The sequence below is a fragment of the Salmo trutta genome, chromosome 25 (genome assembly GCF_901001165.1).
Source record: "Salmo trutta chromosome 25, fSalTru1.1, whole genome shotgun sequence".
Classification (NCBI taxonomy): Eukaryota; Metazoa; Chordata; class Actinopteri; order Salmoniformes; family Salmonidae; genus Salmo; species Salmo trutta.
In genome coordinates, this window is record NC_042981.1 from 8,160,224 (window position 1) to 8,179,619 (window position 19,396).

A 19,396-nucleotide genomic window follows, 5' to 3' on the forward strand; every position below is an offset into this window, starting at 1 on the left:
TTTCCTGATGGTAGGAAGAAGGGGAAAGATGCCAGAAAAGAGCCATCAAATTAAGATCTGACATCTGTATGTCTAGATAAATTACTTTGAACTACAATGGTTAAATGTAACCATTTTGACATATTCTAATCGCTGACCAACCACTCCACTCACGGAGGCCAAGAGGTCATCTCCTCTGCTGCACCACCCCTATCGGTACAACATGTATTCTATTCAGTGACCAGAGTAACCTTTAACCTCCCTCAGGTACATCCACTATGTGTTTGATCTTGGCAATGGGCCCAACGTCATCAAGGGCAACAGCGACCGGGCTCTACATGACAACCAGTGGCACAATGTGGTCATCACTCGTGACAACAGCAACATTCACACTCTGAAGGTGGACGCCAAGGCAACCAGTCAGGTGGTCAACGGAGCCAAGAACCTTGACCTGAAAGGTATAATATATAACAGAGGTGGTTCAGTGACCTGACAGGTAGAGTATATAACAGAGGTGGTTCAGTGACCTGACAGGTAGAGTATATAACAGAGGTGGTTCAGTGACCTGACAGGTAGAGTATATAACAGAGGTGGTTCAGTGACCTGACAGGTAGAGTATATAACAGAGGTAGTTCAGTGACCTGACAGGTAGAGTATGTAACTAAGGTGGTTCAGTGACCTGACAGATAGAGTATATAACAGAGGTAGTTCAGTGACCTGACAGGTAGAGTATATAACAGAGGTGGTTCAGTGACCTGACAGGTAGAGTATATAACAGAGGTGGTTCAGTGACCTGACAGGTAGAGTATATAACAGAGGTGGTTCAGTGACCTGACAGGTAGAGTATATAACAGAGGTGGTTCAGTGACCTGACAGGTAGAATATGATTGTGACTAACCTTGCCTGAGACCTGAATATCCAGGTCCTAGGGCTAAGGCTTTAGTGGACTATTGTGGTTTTGAGTTACACACGTCCACCTTAGTTGGTTATGATGAATTCTTAGAAATAAATCAAATGTAAAATATTATTTATTACATTTATTTGCAGATACAGGACTATAAAACATTTATTTGACCACCAGGACAGTCAAATTAAATACTTAGTGATGAAGCTAGACTGTCAGTACATTTTGGTGTCCGTGTCCTGTCCTCCTCCCTCCAGGTGACCTGTTTATTGCTGGGCTGGGCCCTGGTATGTACAGTATCCTGCCCAAGCTGGTGGCATCCAGGGACGGTTTCCAGGGCTGCCTGGCCTCAGTGGACCTCAACGGCCGCCTCCCTGACCTCCTCCAGGACGCGCTTTTCCGCAGTGGGCAGATAGAGCGCGGATGCGAAGGTACACCTTCCCTCAAAACCATGTCCGACTCAGACTTCAGCTCAAACTCAAACTACAAGGACAGTTCAGTCAGCCCATTCTTTCTCCTTTTCTCCAACAGTACCTTCACCTCCCTCGTTCCTTACCCTCCCCCGTCCATCCTACTAACCCTTCTGGTCATCTCACTCACCATCCTATGGGACTCCCAATCACAGCCGGTTGTGATACAGCCTGGAATCGAACCAGGGTCTGTAGTGACACCTCTAGCACTTAGATGCAGTGCTTTAGATAGTATTTATAAGAATTGTAATATCTATATATGGAGACATGAAAGTTCCAGTCAGAAACGATACAAGAGCTTGTATGCGTTGTGTACGCAAAACTACATTTCCATAGATTTCCGTTAGTTTAGTGTCTATCTCAAATATTCTGTGTACTTCAGTTAAGTGAGATGACGGCCTATTGAAATATTTTTACACTATAGCATCAAATTTCATTCCAATGAACAATTTTTCCTGCAATACTCTTGGCTCTTGATCGTTTAAAAAAAAAAAAAATGTTGTTTGTTAATATAGTTTTTGCTCAGTTTTCATTGATCTTTATTGCTTGCATGTGAATCAATTTGCTTTATGTACATGTTTTACCCGGAGCGTGTTGTTTCTTTTTCTGTTTTTAATTTCAACATCTCCGTTGTGTATTTATTGTTTATTTTTTGTTGTCTTATTTTGAAATTACCATATCAGAGAGCCACACAATGGTGCAATATGAACCTAATATACCTTGACATTATGACTATTGTGGAGTGTATATCTATAACGCAATATTAATATTCCCATAAATCTTCCCCCCATTACAGATGACAGTGTGTACACCGTGATGTATGTGGGACTTTTCTGTTGTATCACATTCATATCATTTCTTATTTTTTGTAATTCTGTTTGTCTGTGAGTGGTTATGAGAATGTGTGTTCAAATAAATTTTTTGCTAAATATTTGCCATAGTATGAACTTAACTGTCCAGACTAATGGCTGCCTAGTTAGTTGGGTTTTGGAGCACACAGTGGGACAACGTAATCAAAAATAAATGATTTTATTAACAGTGTTGTAGGCCTACAGGGATGACAATATTTACATTTTAGTCATTTAGCAGACACTCTTATCCAGAGCGACTTACAGTAGTGAATGCATACATTTCATAATTTTTTTTTTTATCCGTACTGGTCCCCCGTGGGAATTGAACCCACAACCCTGGTGTTGCAAACACCATGCTCTACCAACTGAGCCACACTGCTAACCTTATGCCTAAGCCTCACCTTAAATTAATACCAAAAAAGCTAATTTATTTGTTTTCCTGAATTATATAGCCAATTTTGACTTTGTGGCTGTGGTAACTAGTGACAACCGTCAACAGCACCTGCAGTTCTAGGTCTACTTGGCATAGATTAGTGTAATCGAGGCAAACCCTCACTAGATGGCGCCGATGCCTCTGTACATAGGTGGATGGAAGCGCTGGGGGACTGAACGGCAGGCCCGGGGAAACACTAGGTCAACTCTAATAAAACAACGTTATGGGTTTTCACTGTCTATCGCTGTGTTTGTGTCATTTGTCCTCATCCCTTCATGATAAAACATATTCATACTAACCTTTGTGTTGTCATTATTCTTGAGCAGCAATTGTCCCATTATGCTTTGAGTAGACAATACATAAAAAATAAAAAAAGTAAATAAATACCTAATTGATATTGATTGAATACATTTGTAAAATCGATGTAAAATGAAAAGATTCCAATTCATGTGCAGGTTTCAATGCAGATGTCTGTATGTTATTTCTTGTTGTAATTTCCACATAAATATTACTGTTTTAACAAAGTGCTTCTGAATAATGTGTAATTACTGAACAGGTTAACTTGTAGCTAAACCGATTGTCCAGTGCGCATCCTAATACATTTGTTGAAGTGACACATATACAGTGTGTCTCCATAGGGTCAAAATCTCTGATCCATACCCATTTTCATCAGCATGTTTTCTCTGTACTGTCCCCATCTATTTCATCAGTCCCTTATTTTTGGTTGTCATGGTAGCATAGCCCTTACCCCTGACCCCTTCCTTAGAGAAGTTAAGGGGCATTTCCCTGTTAGTAAAGTGCTGGCTTTATTAACCCGACAATCATTGGCCACCTACTAACCTTGTTTTATCGTTTTTCACTTTCTGTTCTTTTCTCTAACAAAGTCGGTTTCACCAAAGCTGACCTACAAGGTAGAAGGTTCAAATTCCATTCTGAGCTTGTAATGTTATGTGTCACCACTCACTAAAGAAAAATACCTTGGCTTAAAGGTACTCTAAGCAAGATGACATCATCGTACACAGTGGGGTGACTTCCTGCTTACAGAAAACAACAACTGAATTTTGGCCTCAAGGTAGAGCACAAACAGAGCAAATCCAATAGCAATTTTGGCTGATTTAAACTCTGATAGTGTTGGCGGTAAAGCAGGAAGTCTTCAAGCTGTGTTTGATGATGTCACCTTTAAGCACAATAGATTTTTTTGCAGCTGGCTATGTGCTTGTTATAAAATGGTTCACTTCTGGAGAATTGTAGGTAGGGGCTGCAAGTCCTACGGCGTACCCTGGCTTTGCCTCGCCGGGAGGCCTGCAGGCGGACAGGCAGGCGGGCAGGCAGGCAGGCAGGCAGCCAGAGGCAGGCAGGAGACAGGTGGGTAGGGAGGCAGGCAGGTGGGCAGGGAGACAGACTAATGATTGTGATGGAAAGCTTTTGCATGAATAAAATATTAGCCGCCTGTATGATTACAGTGTTTTCGGAAAGTATTCAGACCCCTTGATTTTTTCCACATTTTGTTACCTTACAGCCTTATTCTAAAATTGAATTAAAAAAATACATGTTCAGCAATCTACACACGATACCCTATAATGACAAAGCGAAAACAGGTTTTTAGAAGTGTTTGCAAATGTATTAAAAATAAAAAACAGAAATACCTTATTTACATAAGTATTTTCCATGAGACTTTAAATTGAGAATTGGAGAAACTCTCCAAATACATGTGTACCAAGCTTGCAGCCCAAGAAAACTCTATGTTGTAATCGCTGCGAAAGGTGCTTCAACAAAGTACTGAGTAAATTGTCTGAATACTTACTTATTTTATATTTAACACATTTGCAAACATTTCTAAAAAACAGTTTTTGCTTTGTCGTTATGGGGTATTGTGTGTAGATTGATGAGAGGAAAAAAATGATTTGATTGATTTTAGAATAAGGCTGTTACGTAACAAAATGTGGAAAAAGTCAAGGGGTCTGAATACTTTCCGAAAGCACTGTATGTCTGCAGATCTTGTTTTTCGGTATCGTGCCGTGTATAGCCTGTCTTGGCAGCGTTGCTGAGGAATCCGCTAAGTCTTCCACATTGGGTCGACACACACACATCCTGAAAGGCACACACACACACATACATACACACACACGATCCCCCCCTCCCCTTCAAATGCTTTTAGGCCTGGAGTGTGGAAGCCCCCCTGATAGGCCAGTGTAATTAGTATGCTAATTAAAGGGACGGTCGGCCTAAGTTAAATTTGAGATTCCGACAGTTTGACAGACAGTTTCATTAGAATGCGAGAGCAGCCTGCCATCAGTGCACGCTGGAGACTGACGGATGATGTTCTAGAGAAGTCATGGCTCTCATGTCCATATCCAAAGTCCACTCTGAGGGGATTTAAGACATATTTATTTTTAGATATAAAGAATCTCAACCAGATGAAGAAAGAGATATCTACTGCCTTAGCTGAGTAATATCAACAAATGTTTCCCCTGGGAATGTGTTCAGGCAGATGAATACGGTAGCACATTCTACAGAGAACATGGACAGACACACATGCGCACACACACACACACACACGGTAGATGAATGTCAGTTTGGCTATTTGAGCACATTCAGCAGAACAGGCAGTATCTCTTCCAACTTAATAAAGCATGCCTCATGTACCACCAGGACAGATGAAAGTGTTTCTTTAGTGTTCAGGAACATTGACCTCTTCTTCACTCTTCTTCACTTGCAGCTTGTATTATTGTTACAACTTTATGGATGTATTTCAGGTTACTTTGGTACCTGTAGAAGAAGAAACAAACATGAAGTGAATCATTTTATCTTGCATAAATCTTTTTTTTCACATGGTTTTTCCATTTCTGGTGGGAATATTGTCCCAATTTTTCACTGAATTGGTTTTTGCCCTGCTGCACAGTAGAGACTGCACTTCCTCTTAAAAACATGGGATGAGTCTGGATGGTGGTGAGTCTCAAGTCCTTATTTGGTCTATGTTTCATTCCACATAGATGCATCCTCCGATATTCCCTCGTTTATTCCCTTTTCACAGAACTGGAAAGGGTCTGACCCGTTGTCTCGGTTCTGTGAAGGGGAGTGGACGAGGACAGAGGGGTAAGGGAACACCTTTCTGGAATGAAACACAGCCCTGGACTTAACTGGACACCACCACACCAACATTTATATAACAAAAGCACATATCCTATGTGCACCACTTTGCTATAAAATGTTTTGTCTCATGATCCTCTTTCTGTTGCACTGGTACATCTTCTCCAGTGTCTCTGTATGTAGACTGGTCTAGGTTAGAGCAGGGGGTTGAGGGAAGGGAGAGCTTACACCGGGTCACACTTCATATTAACTTCTGGTGGCTCTAAAACTGTGTGTCCACATGGGGCTGACATGAACGGGCATAATGGAACTACGGCGTGTAGTTTACATCCAGTATGTATGTATTATATAAGGTTATGGTTTGAACATTGTCATATTATTGCAAAATAAACTCTCAATAACATCACATAATCTATACTAAAAAAAAGTGTTATAATCATTGTAATTTCTATTGAACAACATGTACCAACACTGTAGACTGTGTAGAGTAAGTACTTACCATGTTATTATATAGTTATAGAGACACTCAATATGACAGTACGTGACCCTAGTCTAGTCAGTTTGTCTGAATCCACCAGTTGTCTCATCAACCAGCCATGTTGAAAACACATCCAGCACCCTGTTCAATGTCTGTACACACTAAACGTCTTACTAAAATCTACTTGGAGGGAATGCCGTGTGTGTTTTAAAAAAACGTATTCACTTTGGTGTACTTCTATGATACAATAACACCTCTGTAATTCATGTAATGTACTAACCTGACTAATGCATGGCCCACTGACGTGCTCTGACACCTCTGCATGGTACCTGTTGGAGGAGCTGTTGGGGAGCTAGCGCTCAGACCTGTACCCTGGTATCACATGGCTCTGCTCTGCCACCTGTACCCTGGTATCACATGGCTCTGCTCTGCCACCTGTACCCTGGTATCACATGGCTCTGCTCTGCCACCTGTACCCTGGTATCACATGGCTCTGCTCTGCCACCTGTACCCTGGTATCACATGGCTCTGCTCTGCCACCTGTACCCTGGTATCACATGGCTCTGCTCTGCCACCTGCAGGTCCTAGCACCACCTGTCAGGAGGACTCATGTACCAACATGGGCGTCTGTATCCAGCAGTGGGAGAACTACACCTGTGACTGCTCCATGACCTCCTTCACCGGCACGAGGTGCAATGATCGTGAGTACTGTTTATTGTCTATCTATACACACAAAAAGTGCACAGAAACACACACACATACACATGCACACACACGCACAGACACACACACAGACAAAGACGCACACACTTTGAAGACCCCTCTGAAGACGTCTAAAGGTAATTGCTGTTTGTTTCCTTTCTGAGGTGTTTTCATAGATGTTACAGCCACTAGGGGTGCTAGAGACAGTCCTTCATATTCTGACTAAAAGGGCTCAATTCAATTAAGTCCACATTGTAGTATTTACACAGTAATCTGAATGATTTAATGTAAACTATTCCTAACCAAGATGGTCTCTGCATCAGGTGACCTATCAGGTGACCATCAGCTGACCTGTCACCTGACCGTATAAAAGATGGCCGACAAGCACACATAATAGCCTGTTTCCCAAATAAAATCAGAAAAAGGTATGTTTGAGTGGGCAGTTCGCCTTATAAACAGGTACTGCATAAACATCCAATGTGATTTAATCTAGCACACTAGAGATTCCTCTAAGACTTGGATAGTTTAGCTTTATCGAGCTCCTGTAACGTCGAGTAGTTTACATTTCATTGACCTGCTTGAAAACATCAGTTTATTCGTTAAACACTAGAGGAATCGGCAATAGAAGAACATGTAATGATTATTTAATGTAATATAGTACAGCGCCAGAGGCCATCGTAGGCTGTTAGTGTTATTAAGTATAATATCTTGTTTGTGATTAGTCTGAGTATATCTTAGATAATGGTCCCATTTCATTGTATTTCACTGCACCGTTTACACTGCATTCTGTGCATATGACCAATAAACTGTGATTTAATTTGATTTGATCGTATAGGCTTGAAAAGTGTGTTTAGGTACAAGGTCATGTTGAAGTAACATTGACTGAGTCAACGACTCTCACTCTGATGTGTCTGTGAGTCTCTGTAATGAACAACTGACTCTAGTGCCAGGAAGTTGAATTGTGTCTTTGAAAAGAGGTGGGAACAAACCATCTTTCTCTGCCAAATCACCAGGCGTTATCATCGCCAGCTATATGGTGAGAAACATCTCGGTTCCCGAGGCAAAAACCTTGTGCTATCCTGGGGCTCAGGTACAGGGCATTACTAGGCTGCTTCCAACTGTTTTACGCCAGAACACGGGGACTGTCTCTGTTGTTGTCCATGTGGGATCTAATGTCATTAGGATGGATGGGTAGCTTGGAACGTCTGAAACAGGATTTTAAAGTGAATGGAACTCTGAAAGACTCCAACAAGCGTCCAATTATTTCAGGCCCAGTGCCGTCACTCTTAATCGTGGCATGGATCGATTCAGTAATCTGCTGGCACTACACGACTGGCTATGAGTCTACTGTTAGAGTTACTTTTGTGGATAACTTTGACACCTTTTGGAAACAGAAAATGCTCTACAGAGAGAATGGGGTCCCTCCAAATCATCTTGGTGCCTGGACCCTGTCGTCGCATTTCAAGGTTGCGCTGAGAGATTGATTTAGTAATACTCCTAGTCCCGCTCAAGTAATCCCAACCATAAATGATCAGCATTGTCATCATACTGCAGGCCCGCAACAGATAACCCTCATTGACTCTTGTTTTAACCCACTTCCCCATTCGAGGTATAGGCCCAATGAGTCAATTCTAGACAATCTTGCATCTATACCAATTTAAACCAATCCCATGGTCTTTTCAAATAAGGGGTTACCCACTGAACATAGCATGCTTGTATTTTGAGACTCCATCTTGGATTTGTTCATGTAAAATGGCAGATGGATTTGATTGAAATTCTTGCTTCTCAATCCAACATGGACATTCTGGTAATTTCTGAAATTTGCTTGAATAATTCTGTGCTGGACAGTGATGAGTCACTGTCCTGTTTTAATGTTTGCTGATTAGACAGAATCTCTTGCTACCTCTGTCCCAAGCAGTTTGATTATCGTTCTTAATGTGGACCTTGGTCATAACAACCAGCTGACACTAGTTGGAGTGTATCTAAGTATGGTAAGTTTTAACTATTAATTATGGCCAATTTTAATATTGAGGATGCCAGTGTCAGATACGCTGAAATATATTTGCTCTGAGGTAAACCTGTCTCAGCTGATAACTGAGCTTAGATGGCCGAACCCTAAATATCCATCAAAATCCACCTTGATTTATCTTATTTTGATGAATACTACCATTGCAGTGTTGTCTGTGTCAGAGATAAATTTAAGCCTTGTGTCATCACTAAGATGAACTTACAAACTTTAGTTAACAAGGTGTTTTTACATGATCTTTATTTTAGTGACCTTGATATTATCTCAGCTATCCCTGAAACTGATTTAGTTTTAAAGTTTTTTGTAAATGTCTTTAACACTATTGTAGATAATCATGCCCCCTTCAAAACTCTGAGAGTTAAAGATAGATTGAATGCCTGGTTACCTTCTGAATTATCGAAAGTCATTTGCATGAGAAATGTTGCCTCGGGTCAAGGCCAGAAACACAGGATTAGGCCCGGATTGGCAATATTTTAGGCAACTGAGGAATCAATGTGTAAGACTAATCAGAAAGGCAAAATCTTACGTAACCACTTTTTTCTGATTGTAAGGGGAATCCGGCTAAATTCTGGAAAACTGTCAAATCCTTGAAGGGTTGTACTTCCTCCTCTCTGCCCCAACAAATTAATTCAGACTCTGGCCCCATTACGGACAAAAATGTAATCATTGATGCATTTAATGGTCTTTTTTTCCAGTGGGCTAGCTTTTTAAAAGATTTGGAATTTTGCAGTTTTTGCATTTTGGCAATACATAGAAAAATAAGTCATTGATGCCTCACTTGCTATAGATACCAAGAAATCCACAGGGGCTTACCAACTGGAGCCGGGTATTCTCAAATGTGCTGTCCCCCCTCATTGCTGCCTCAGTAAACCCATATCTTAAATCTAACACTGTTATCAGGGAATATTCGTAAAGTATGAAAAAACACCTTATGTGCTGCCGCTCCATAAGGGTGGGGATAGTAGTGATCTTGATAATTATAGTCCCATCTCCGGGCTTCCATGTCTAGCTAAGAGTCTACAATCTTTAGTAAATAAGCAGCTTTGCTCTTTTTTTTATCTGAGCATGGAATTTTGAATACAAATCAATCTGGGTTTAGGCCAAGACACAGCACTACGATAGCAACCACATTAGTTGTTAATGATATTATCAATGCTTTAGACACTAAAATGAATTGTGCTGCCTTGTTTGTGGACCTGTCAAATGCATTTGATACTGTTGATCATGGTATTTTATTGAACTAGTTGTCCTCATTTGGCCTGGGTCTAACGCCTGCTCATGATACTATAATGTACGCAATTTCCCCGACTACTGACCTGACTGTGACAAGTCTATAGTCCGTACAGGAAGCCCTTACTGATTTAAAACTTGTGCTTAATACAGGCAAAACTAAATGTATGATGTTTTCAAATTTTTTTGTAAGATTTTACATCTTCACTCATAGGATGGTTCTATAATCAAACAAGTTCCTGCATACAAATACCTTGGTATTTGAATTGACATTGATTTAATGTTTAAAAAAGATACAAATGAGCTTTTTAAGAAACTAAGATTTAAAGTGGGCTTTTTTTTAGATGCAGATGTTGTCTCTCTCCAGTCAGCAGGAAGCAGATCCAGTCAACCTTTCTACTTGTTCTTGATTACGGTGATATTATTTATCAAAGTGCAGCTGCCACTACTCTTAAACCCATGGATGCCGTTTATCATAGCGCCCTTTGTTTTATCACAGGAGTAGTTGCAGTCGAAAAATAGAGAACAAATGTGAACGATGATGAAGGCCAGTGATGAATATGCGATTTGCTGACGCCAGCCTGGCATGTTGATTCAATTTGGCATTGTCCGGATGGATGGCTGTATATTTTCATCTCACAGGAGAGAAACACACCATCGCCATGGCAATCTCCAGGACGAGACCCACCGAAGTCCTGGGGTCACTGATGCCAGGAGAGGTGTGACGACTGATTAAAACTTGAAATTATGAAATACATTTTGCTGTGTGATCTCAATTGTTGTGTTGGGTTTGTTTCAAGAGCTGATAAAGAACTGCACATTTTCATATGTCTTATTCCATTGTATGCTTTCTGGTTGATGTATTTTTAAAGTGAATCTCATTCAACTATTACAATGCACCTGCAACAACGATAGCTCAGATGTGGGAGTGCCCTTTGAATATTAAAGTGACTGAATTGAAATTGAATGTTAGGTTGACAGGTTATCAGACCTGTTGTCCGGTCATAACATTCAAATTTTAGTTGATTCGATTAGAATCTGGGTGTGTTGTTCCTGCCTTTTGTTCACTAGCAAAGTGCTAAGAAACATTAATTCAGGTTGGGGGCAGTGAAGGGCAGTGAATTCGCTCATACTTTGAGAACTTTCTACCTATCTCCTGTGTGTATCAGACACCTACTTATTTCTCTTAGATTCTTTTCTGAACTGAAGACACGTGTTACCACGTTAAGTCTTAACATGTTGGTGACAGTCATATACTCTGTGTAATTATGTAATGTATCATGCATTTCATGTTCACTGGAATGGTTTGATTGTCAATTATTTCGTGATTAATTAATTATATTAGTTGAATTGAGTAAATTCATTTGAGTATTTATTTGATTGACTATATGCCTATAATTTGATAGTTGTTAATTAGACAGTACACATAGCATCCCTGATCTACTTAACTTAATAAATGAACGCTAGAACATTGGTGGGCGGGATTATCTATTTGTATCTAGTCTCTTAATAGTTGCATAACGGTGAAAGTTAGAAACATGTTGATTAAAATCATTCTGAGAGGTAATGCAAGGCTTGCTACCTTGACTAGATTCATCCAGAGACGTACAGGGCCTGTTGCATCTATTCACATAATAATGGAGTCAGATCGATAAATGTAGTTTATTATTCAACATCATTTTTACTTAAGTGTTTGTCAGGGGCGTCGTAAAGGACAGACCAAGGCGCAGTGGGTATAGTGCTCATCTTCTTTAATTGTAATGAGATAACACTTTTACAAAAAAATAACAAAACCGACAACCGACAGTTCCGTCAGGTACTTACACAAAACGGAAAACAACCACCCACAAAACCCAAAGGAAAACAGGCTGCCTAAGTATGGCTTCCAATCAGAGACAACGAAAGACACCTGCCTCTGATTGGAAACCACACTCGGCCGAACCCGGAAAACGAAACATAGAAAATGAAAACTAGAACCAAAATCCCCTAGACCAAAAACCCCAAAACACACAAAACAAACACCCCCCTGCCACGCCCTGACCATACTACAATTACAAATGACCCCTTTACTGGTCAGGACCTGACAGTGTTGGATAATTTGTTGCAGACTACATAATGGTGACCCCCGGCTTCTAAGTCCACGGGGATTTCCACCAACCTACAGAGACAGTTTTATTACTCATCACAGCATTCTTTACCAGAAGGTTGTCCACACCTCTATAAAATCACATAGGTCACATCTTCACACTATTTTCATTTACAAAGCTTTGCTCCATCATCTTCCGACTTACCTAACAACACTGTCAAGATTAAAAATGATTGGATTTGTTAACTTTGGAGACACCTTCATTTCCTTGCACCCTATGTTTGGAATAATCACCAAAATACGTTTTGTTTGGATGCTTTGAAGTCCCTGACAGAGGATTCAGACAGCTGACAGAGGATGTTTTATAATGAAGGATGTGTTTGTTTTAATTGACTGTGTTCTTCATGATAATGTGTATATTGTCTATATTTATGTTTAAATATACTTGCCTGTTGTATGTGCTTGTTTTTGTATTGTGCGGGGCTGATTTGTAAAATAGACTTTAGTCCCAATATGACTTCCCTGTTGAAATAAAGGTAAATAAAAAGTATTTGGTTTTACTATACAGTGTATGCTCTCTCTGTCACGACTTCCGCCGAAGTCGGTCCCTCTCCTTGTTCAGGCGGCGTTCGGTGGTCGACGTCACCGGCCTTCTAGCCATCGCCAATCCACTTTTCATTTTCCATTTGTTTTGTCTTTGTTTTACACACCTGGTTTCAATTCCCCAATTACATGTTCATTATTTAACCCTCTGTTTTCCCCATGGTTTTTGTGCGTGTTTGTTTTATGTATTTCGTTCCTTTTGTGTGGGCTTGGTAATTCTACATGTACTTGGTAATTTTGAGAAAAGTTACTTTTATTACTTATCTCTGCTGTCCTGCGCCTGACTCCTCTGCACCAGCTACACCCAGACCTTTACACTCCCTCTCTCTCTTTCTCTCATATACACACACACACACACACACACACACACACACACACACACACACACACACACACACACACACACACACACACACACACACACACACACACACACACACATCCTCCCTCACAACGTCAGTCCTATTAACTATGCCGGCAGTAAGGCAGAGACATGGTTATTGGTGATTGGCCGTTCTCTTTGGTTCTGCAGTGTACGCCAGCCAAGTTAACCTTCTTGTGATTTAAGAGTGACATGTAGAATTGTGCTCCTTTGTCGTCTCTCCCCCCGTTTCCCTCTGTCCTCCCCCCCTTTCTGTCCCTCTGTCCTCCCCACCTTTCTGTCCCTCTCTCCCTCCCTGTTGTATTTCCACCAGCGGAGCGGCTGAATCAAAAGCGCGTTATTGGAGATATGGAGTGACTTAATGTAAATAACACGAGGAGAGTAATGTGTGTTTCAGGTCTGCCAGTCCGCACAAATATCTGTATTTCCCTGCACCCTCCGCTCCAACGGATAAGACGGGAAATTACCGGGAATGGCAGGAAGACAACTACTGTTGGGCCCACACAACACCACACACACACACACACACACACACACACACACACACACACACACACACACACACACACACACACACACACACACACACACACACACACACACACACACACACACAACACCACACACACACACACACACACACACACACACACACACACATTCTCAGTTGCTCAACATATAAATAGTAAAAAGTAACAGAGACCATTCTGTGGGTCTGGATCAATAGCATGATTATTGACAGGCAGATCTACTGAATGTTGACCTCTATATGAATTGAGTGTGTATTATGTTAGAGCATCATGTCTGTACTGTGTGTGTGCGTGTGTGCGTGTGTGCGTGTGTGTGTGTGTGTGTGTGTGTGTGTGTGCATGTGTGTTTGACTGATCCGTTGATCTGAAGATCTATGACAGTGACTAATGGAGTCTAGTGACCCAATTAACTCTTATTTATTTTCTAGTTAGGACTCAAAATGGTCCCAATTATTTTTGTTATTGCACCACCACAGTATATCACCACCAGGTGGCAGTAGAGTATCTTCCCTTCTGAGGGAGAACTGGGAAACAGAACCAGAGAATTCCAGCTGGAGAGAAATTAAACTAACTCTCCTTTCCTTTCTCCCACAGCCTATATTAGTAATTCTGCCTGAATTCCACTAGATCGAGTGACATTTTTTTCCACATTTTGATTTTTTTTTCTTTCTTAGCCTAGAACAATGGGCTTTCTCTTATTGTCACACCCTGATCTGTTTCACCTGTCATTGTGATTGTCTCTACCCCCTCCAGGTGTCGCTTATTTTCCCCAGTCTATTTATCCCTGTGTTTCCTGTCTCTCTGTGCCAGTTCGTCTTGTATGTGTCCAACTCAACCAGCGGTTTTCCCGTTCGCCTGCTTTTTGCAGTCTCCTTTTTCTAGTCCTCCTGGTTTTGAGCCTTGCCTGTTTCTGTACCTTATACCCACCTTCCTGACCATTCTGCCTGCTTTGACCACGAGCCATCTGCCACTCTGTACCTCCTGGACTCTGATCTGGTTTTGACCTTTTTGCCTATCCACTACCATTCTCTTGCCTACCATTGTACGACTCCAACCATCTGCCTCCTGTGTCTGCATCTGGGTCTCGCCTTGTGCCTTGATACATATCTTTTATAGATTTAATTGATATATTTTGTATTCATAATGCACCTGTATAGGCAGCAGTACATTCTCAGACATTGTCAGAAATATGACATCTTAGTTTAAGTTGCTTGAGCCATTTCTTATTAATAATGTACACTGAGGGAAATGCAATATAACGTTGACATTTTCCTCTGGGTAGAACCATACTTTATCTATATCCATTTTGCAATCCATACGGCTTTCTTTACCTGGTAGTAAAACTCTCATACTGTAGAAACTCACTCCATATTGTCTTTATTACATCAGAGGTGTGACTGAAACAGATAATCAGATACAGGGACCTGGAGGATGAAAGGAGGTGTGACTGTAACAGATAATCAGACACAGGGACCTGGAGGATGAAAGGAGGTGTGACTGTAACAGATAATCAGACACAGGGACCTGGAGGATGAAAGGAGGTGTGACTGTAACAGATAATCAGATACAGAGACCTGGAGGATGAAAGGAGGTGTGACTGTAACAGATAATCAGATACAGAGACCTGGAGGATGAAAGGAGGTGTGACTGTAACAGATAATCAGATACAGGGACCTGGAGGATGAAAGAAGATGTGACTGTAACAGATAATCAGATACAGAGACCTGGAGGATGAAAGGAGGTGTGACTGTAACAGATAATCAGATACAGAGACCTGGAGGATGAAAGGAGGTGTGACTGTAACAGATAATCAGATACAGAGACCTGGAGGATGAAAGGAGGTGTGACTGTAACAGATAATCATATACAGAGACCTGGAGGATGAAAGTGGTTTGTGCTCAAACAACTGTAGCAGAGGTGCTGCTAGCTACTGCATAGGTTGGGTTGCCATAGGAAATAAGTCAGAGGAGGCTGCTGAGGGGAGGACGGCTCATAATAATGCCTGGAACGACATAAATGGAATGGCATCAAACACCTGGAAACCATGTGTTTGATGTCTTTGATACCATTCCACTCATTCCGCTCCAGCCATTAGCACGAGCCCATCCTCCCCAATTAAGTTTGCTACCAACCTCCTGTGAAATAAGTAAGGCACAATACTGACATTGATTTAAAATCATGAATTTTCATGAGGGCGGGTGTCAAATGCCATGGAAAGGTGGTTGACCTATATTCTGTGAAGTAGCTAACCTGTACGCTGAGTGTACTCTTTCCATCACATAAACTGACCTGGTGAATCCAGGTGAAGGTATGATCCCGTATTGATGTCACCTGTTAAGTCCACATCAATCAGTGTAGATGAAAGGGAGGAGACAGGTTAAAGAAGGATTTTTAAGCCTTGAGACAATTGAGACATGGATTGTGTATGTGTGTCATTCAAAAGGCAAATGGGCAAGACAAAAGATGGTAGTAGGTAACAGGTGCACCGGTTTGTGTCAACAACTGCAACGCTGCTGTTTTTTTCTCACACTCAACAGTTTCCTGTGTGTTCCACCACCCAAAGGACATCAGGCCAACTTGACACAACTGTCTGAAGCATTGGAGTCAACATGGGCCAGTATCCCCGTGGAAAGCTTTCGATACCTTGTAGAGTCCATACCCCGACGAATTGAGGCTGTTCTGAGGGAAACGTGGGTTTAACTCAATATTAGGAAGGTGTACATAATGTTTAGTATACTCAGTGTACACCCTATTTATAAGAGTGAACATTCCAGGATTATTTATCCGGTTGGTGTATCCATTGGCTTAATGCTGTGGTTAATCCTGCTATTGTATTGGTGGTAATGTAAGAGGTGTGACCAGGGGTCATTTTATCCACCCTGCTTTGCTTAGAACCAGAGGTGTCTGGGTGTCACAATTGTGTATAAAGACGGACCAAGGCGCAGCGTGCTCTGAGTTCCACATATTTATTTTAGTGAAACTTTACAAACAACAAAAAGAAACAAACAACAAACCGTGACGACAGAGGTGCTACATGCACTTATTAAAAATAAGATCCCACAAAACACAGTGGGGAAATGGCTGCCTAAATATGATCCCCAATTAGAGACAACGATAAACAGCTGCCTCTGATTGGGAACCATACCAGGCCAACATAGAAATACTTATTTCCCTCATTAAAATGCAAATCATTTTATAACATTTTTTCAATGTGTTTTTCAGGATTTTTTTGTTGTTATTCTGTCTCTCACTGTTCAAATAAACCTACCATTACAATTATAGACTGATCATTTCTTTGTCAGTGGGCAAATATACAAAATCAGCAGGGGATCAAATACTTTTTTCCCTCACTGTATATATATTAAATACATGTGATTTTGCCCTTGAAACATTTAATTTAAATCCTGTAGAATTCCATTCATTCCTATGGAGGACAGCTCCTACTGGGGAGTGTCAATATGGCCGATCGGTGGCTCCAAAGCCTCTCAATGTACATTACATCATCAACCCAGGGTGTATATACATCTGTAACGTTCGTCACAAGGAGTCGACCAAGGTGCAGCGTGGAATATGTTCATCTCGTGATTTATTTACTCAGAACACGATAAAAGTAATGAACAAAGAAAATACGACCGTCACATTCTGTAGGCACACAAAGTAATACAAAAACAAGATCCCACAAACACAGGTGGAAAAAAGACTGCCTAAGTATGGTTCCTAATCTGAGGCAACGATAGACAGCTGCCTCTGCTTAGGAACCATACTCGGCCCAACACAAAGAAATACAGAACATAGAATGCCCACCCCACACCCTGACCTAACCACATAGAGAAACAAACCCTCTCTCTCAGGTCAGGGCGTGACAGTACCCCCCCCCCCAAAGGTGCGGACTCCCGGCCGCAAACCTGAACCTATAGGGGAGGGTCCGGGTGGGCATCTAAACTTGGCCGCTGATGCTCCCGCTTCTGTGTCGCCGGAGGAACCAAACCGTGGATCAGCGCCGGAGGCTCTGAACTGCCGACCGCCGCTGAACACTCTGGGCTGCAGACCGTCACTGAAGACTCATGGCTGCAGACCGTCGCTGAAGACTCGGGGCTGCAGACTGTCGCTGAAGACTCGGGGCTGCAGACCGTCGCTGAAGACTCGGGGCTGCAGACCGTCGCTGAAGACTCTGGGCTGCAGACCGTCGCTGACGACTCTGGGCTGCAGATCGTCGCTGACAACTCTGGGCTGCAGACCGTCGCTGAAGACCCTGGGCTGCAGACCGTCGCTGAAGACCCTGGGCTGCAGACCGCCGCTCAAGACTCCGGGCTGCAGACCGCCGCTGAAGACTCCGGGCTGCAGACCGTCGCTGAAGACTCCGGGCTGCAGACCATTGCTGGAGGCTCCGGACTGGGGAGAGTCGCTGGAGGCTCCGGACTGGGGAGTGTCGCTGGAGGCTCCGGACTGAGGAGCGTCGCTGGAGGCTCCGGATTGAGGAGCGTCGCTGGAGGCTCCGGATTGAGGAGCGTCGCTGGAGGCTCCGGACTGGAGAGCGTCGCTGGAGGCTCCGGACTGGAGAGCGTCTCTGTAGGTTCCGAACTGGGGACCTTCGCTGCAGGCTCCGTGCCATGGATCATCACTACTGGTTCCGCGCCATGGATCATCACTGGAGGCTCTGGGCCATGGATTATTGCTGGAGGCTTCGTGCCATGGATCATTCCTACAGGCTCCGGACCATGGATCATCACTGGAGGCTTTGTGCCATGGATCATCTCTACAGGCTCCGGGCCATGGATCATCACTGGAGGCTTCGTGCCATGGATCATCCCTACAGGCTCCGGGCCATGGATCATCACTGGAGGCTTTGTGCCATGGATTATCACTACAGGCTCCGGGCCATGGATCATCACTGGAGGCTTCGTGCCATCGATTACCACTGGAGGCTTCGGACCATTGATCATCACTGGAGGCTTCCTACTTGGAGCTGGAACCGGTCTCACCGGACTGGGGAGACGCACAGGAGACTGGGTGCGCAGAGCAGGTACAGGGCACACTGGGCCGTAGCGGCGCACCGGAGGTCTAGAGCTCAGGGCTGGCACACCCCGTCCTGGCTGGATGGTCACTGTAGCCCAGCAAGGGCGGGGCGCTGGTACAGGTCGGACTGTGCTGCGCAGGTGAACGAGGGGTTCCGTGCATAGAGCAGGTGCAGGATAACCTGGGCCGTAGAGACACACTGGAAACCAGATACGCTGAGCCAGTGCACTTCTTCCTGGCTGACAGCCAACTCTAGCACGGCAACGGTGAGGAGCTTGCACCGAGCGCACCGGGCTGTGAGTGCGCACTGGCGACACAGTGTGCATTACTGCGTAACACGGTGCTTGCTCGGTCACTTGCTCCCCACGGTAAGCACAGGGAGTTGGCTCAGGTCTTAAAATCACCTTAGCCAATCTACCCGTGTGCCCCCCAAAAATGTTTTTTTGCCGCTGCCTCTCGGCCTCCTGTTGCTTGCCTAGCCATTCTTCCCAGTATTGCCGTTCCACCTTCGCTGCCTCTATCTCCTCCGGCGGGCGGCGATAATCTCCCGGCCTTGTCCAAGGTCCTGCCCCATCCAGGATCTCCTCCCAGGTCCAGTCATCCTGCCCTTGCTGCT

The 19,396-nt window shown here is 43.1% G+C and overlaps 1 protein-coding gene across 1 annotated transcript in view; it reads left to right on the top strand.

The window, feature by feature from the left end:
- The window catches only part of LOC115161950 (neurexin-3a-like), a 739,824-nt gene that overhangs the window by 266,591 nt on the left and 453,837 nt on the right, over positions 1 to 19,396 (top strand). The window contains exons 16-18 of the mRNA XM_029712804.1: positions 247 to 437; positions 1,141 to 1,314; positions 6,787 to 6,906. Of these exons, the coding sequence (XP_029568664.1) occupies positions 247 to 437; positions 1,141 to 1,314; positions 6,787 to 6,906 (485 nt within the window). The remainder of the gene's footprint in view (positions 1 to 246; positions 438 to 1,140; positions 1,315 to 6,786; positions 6,907 to 19,396) is intronic.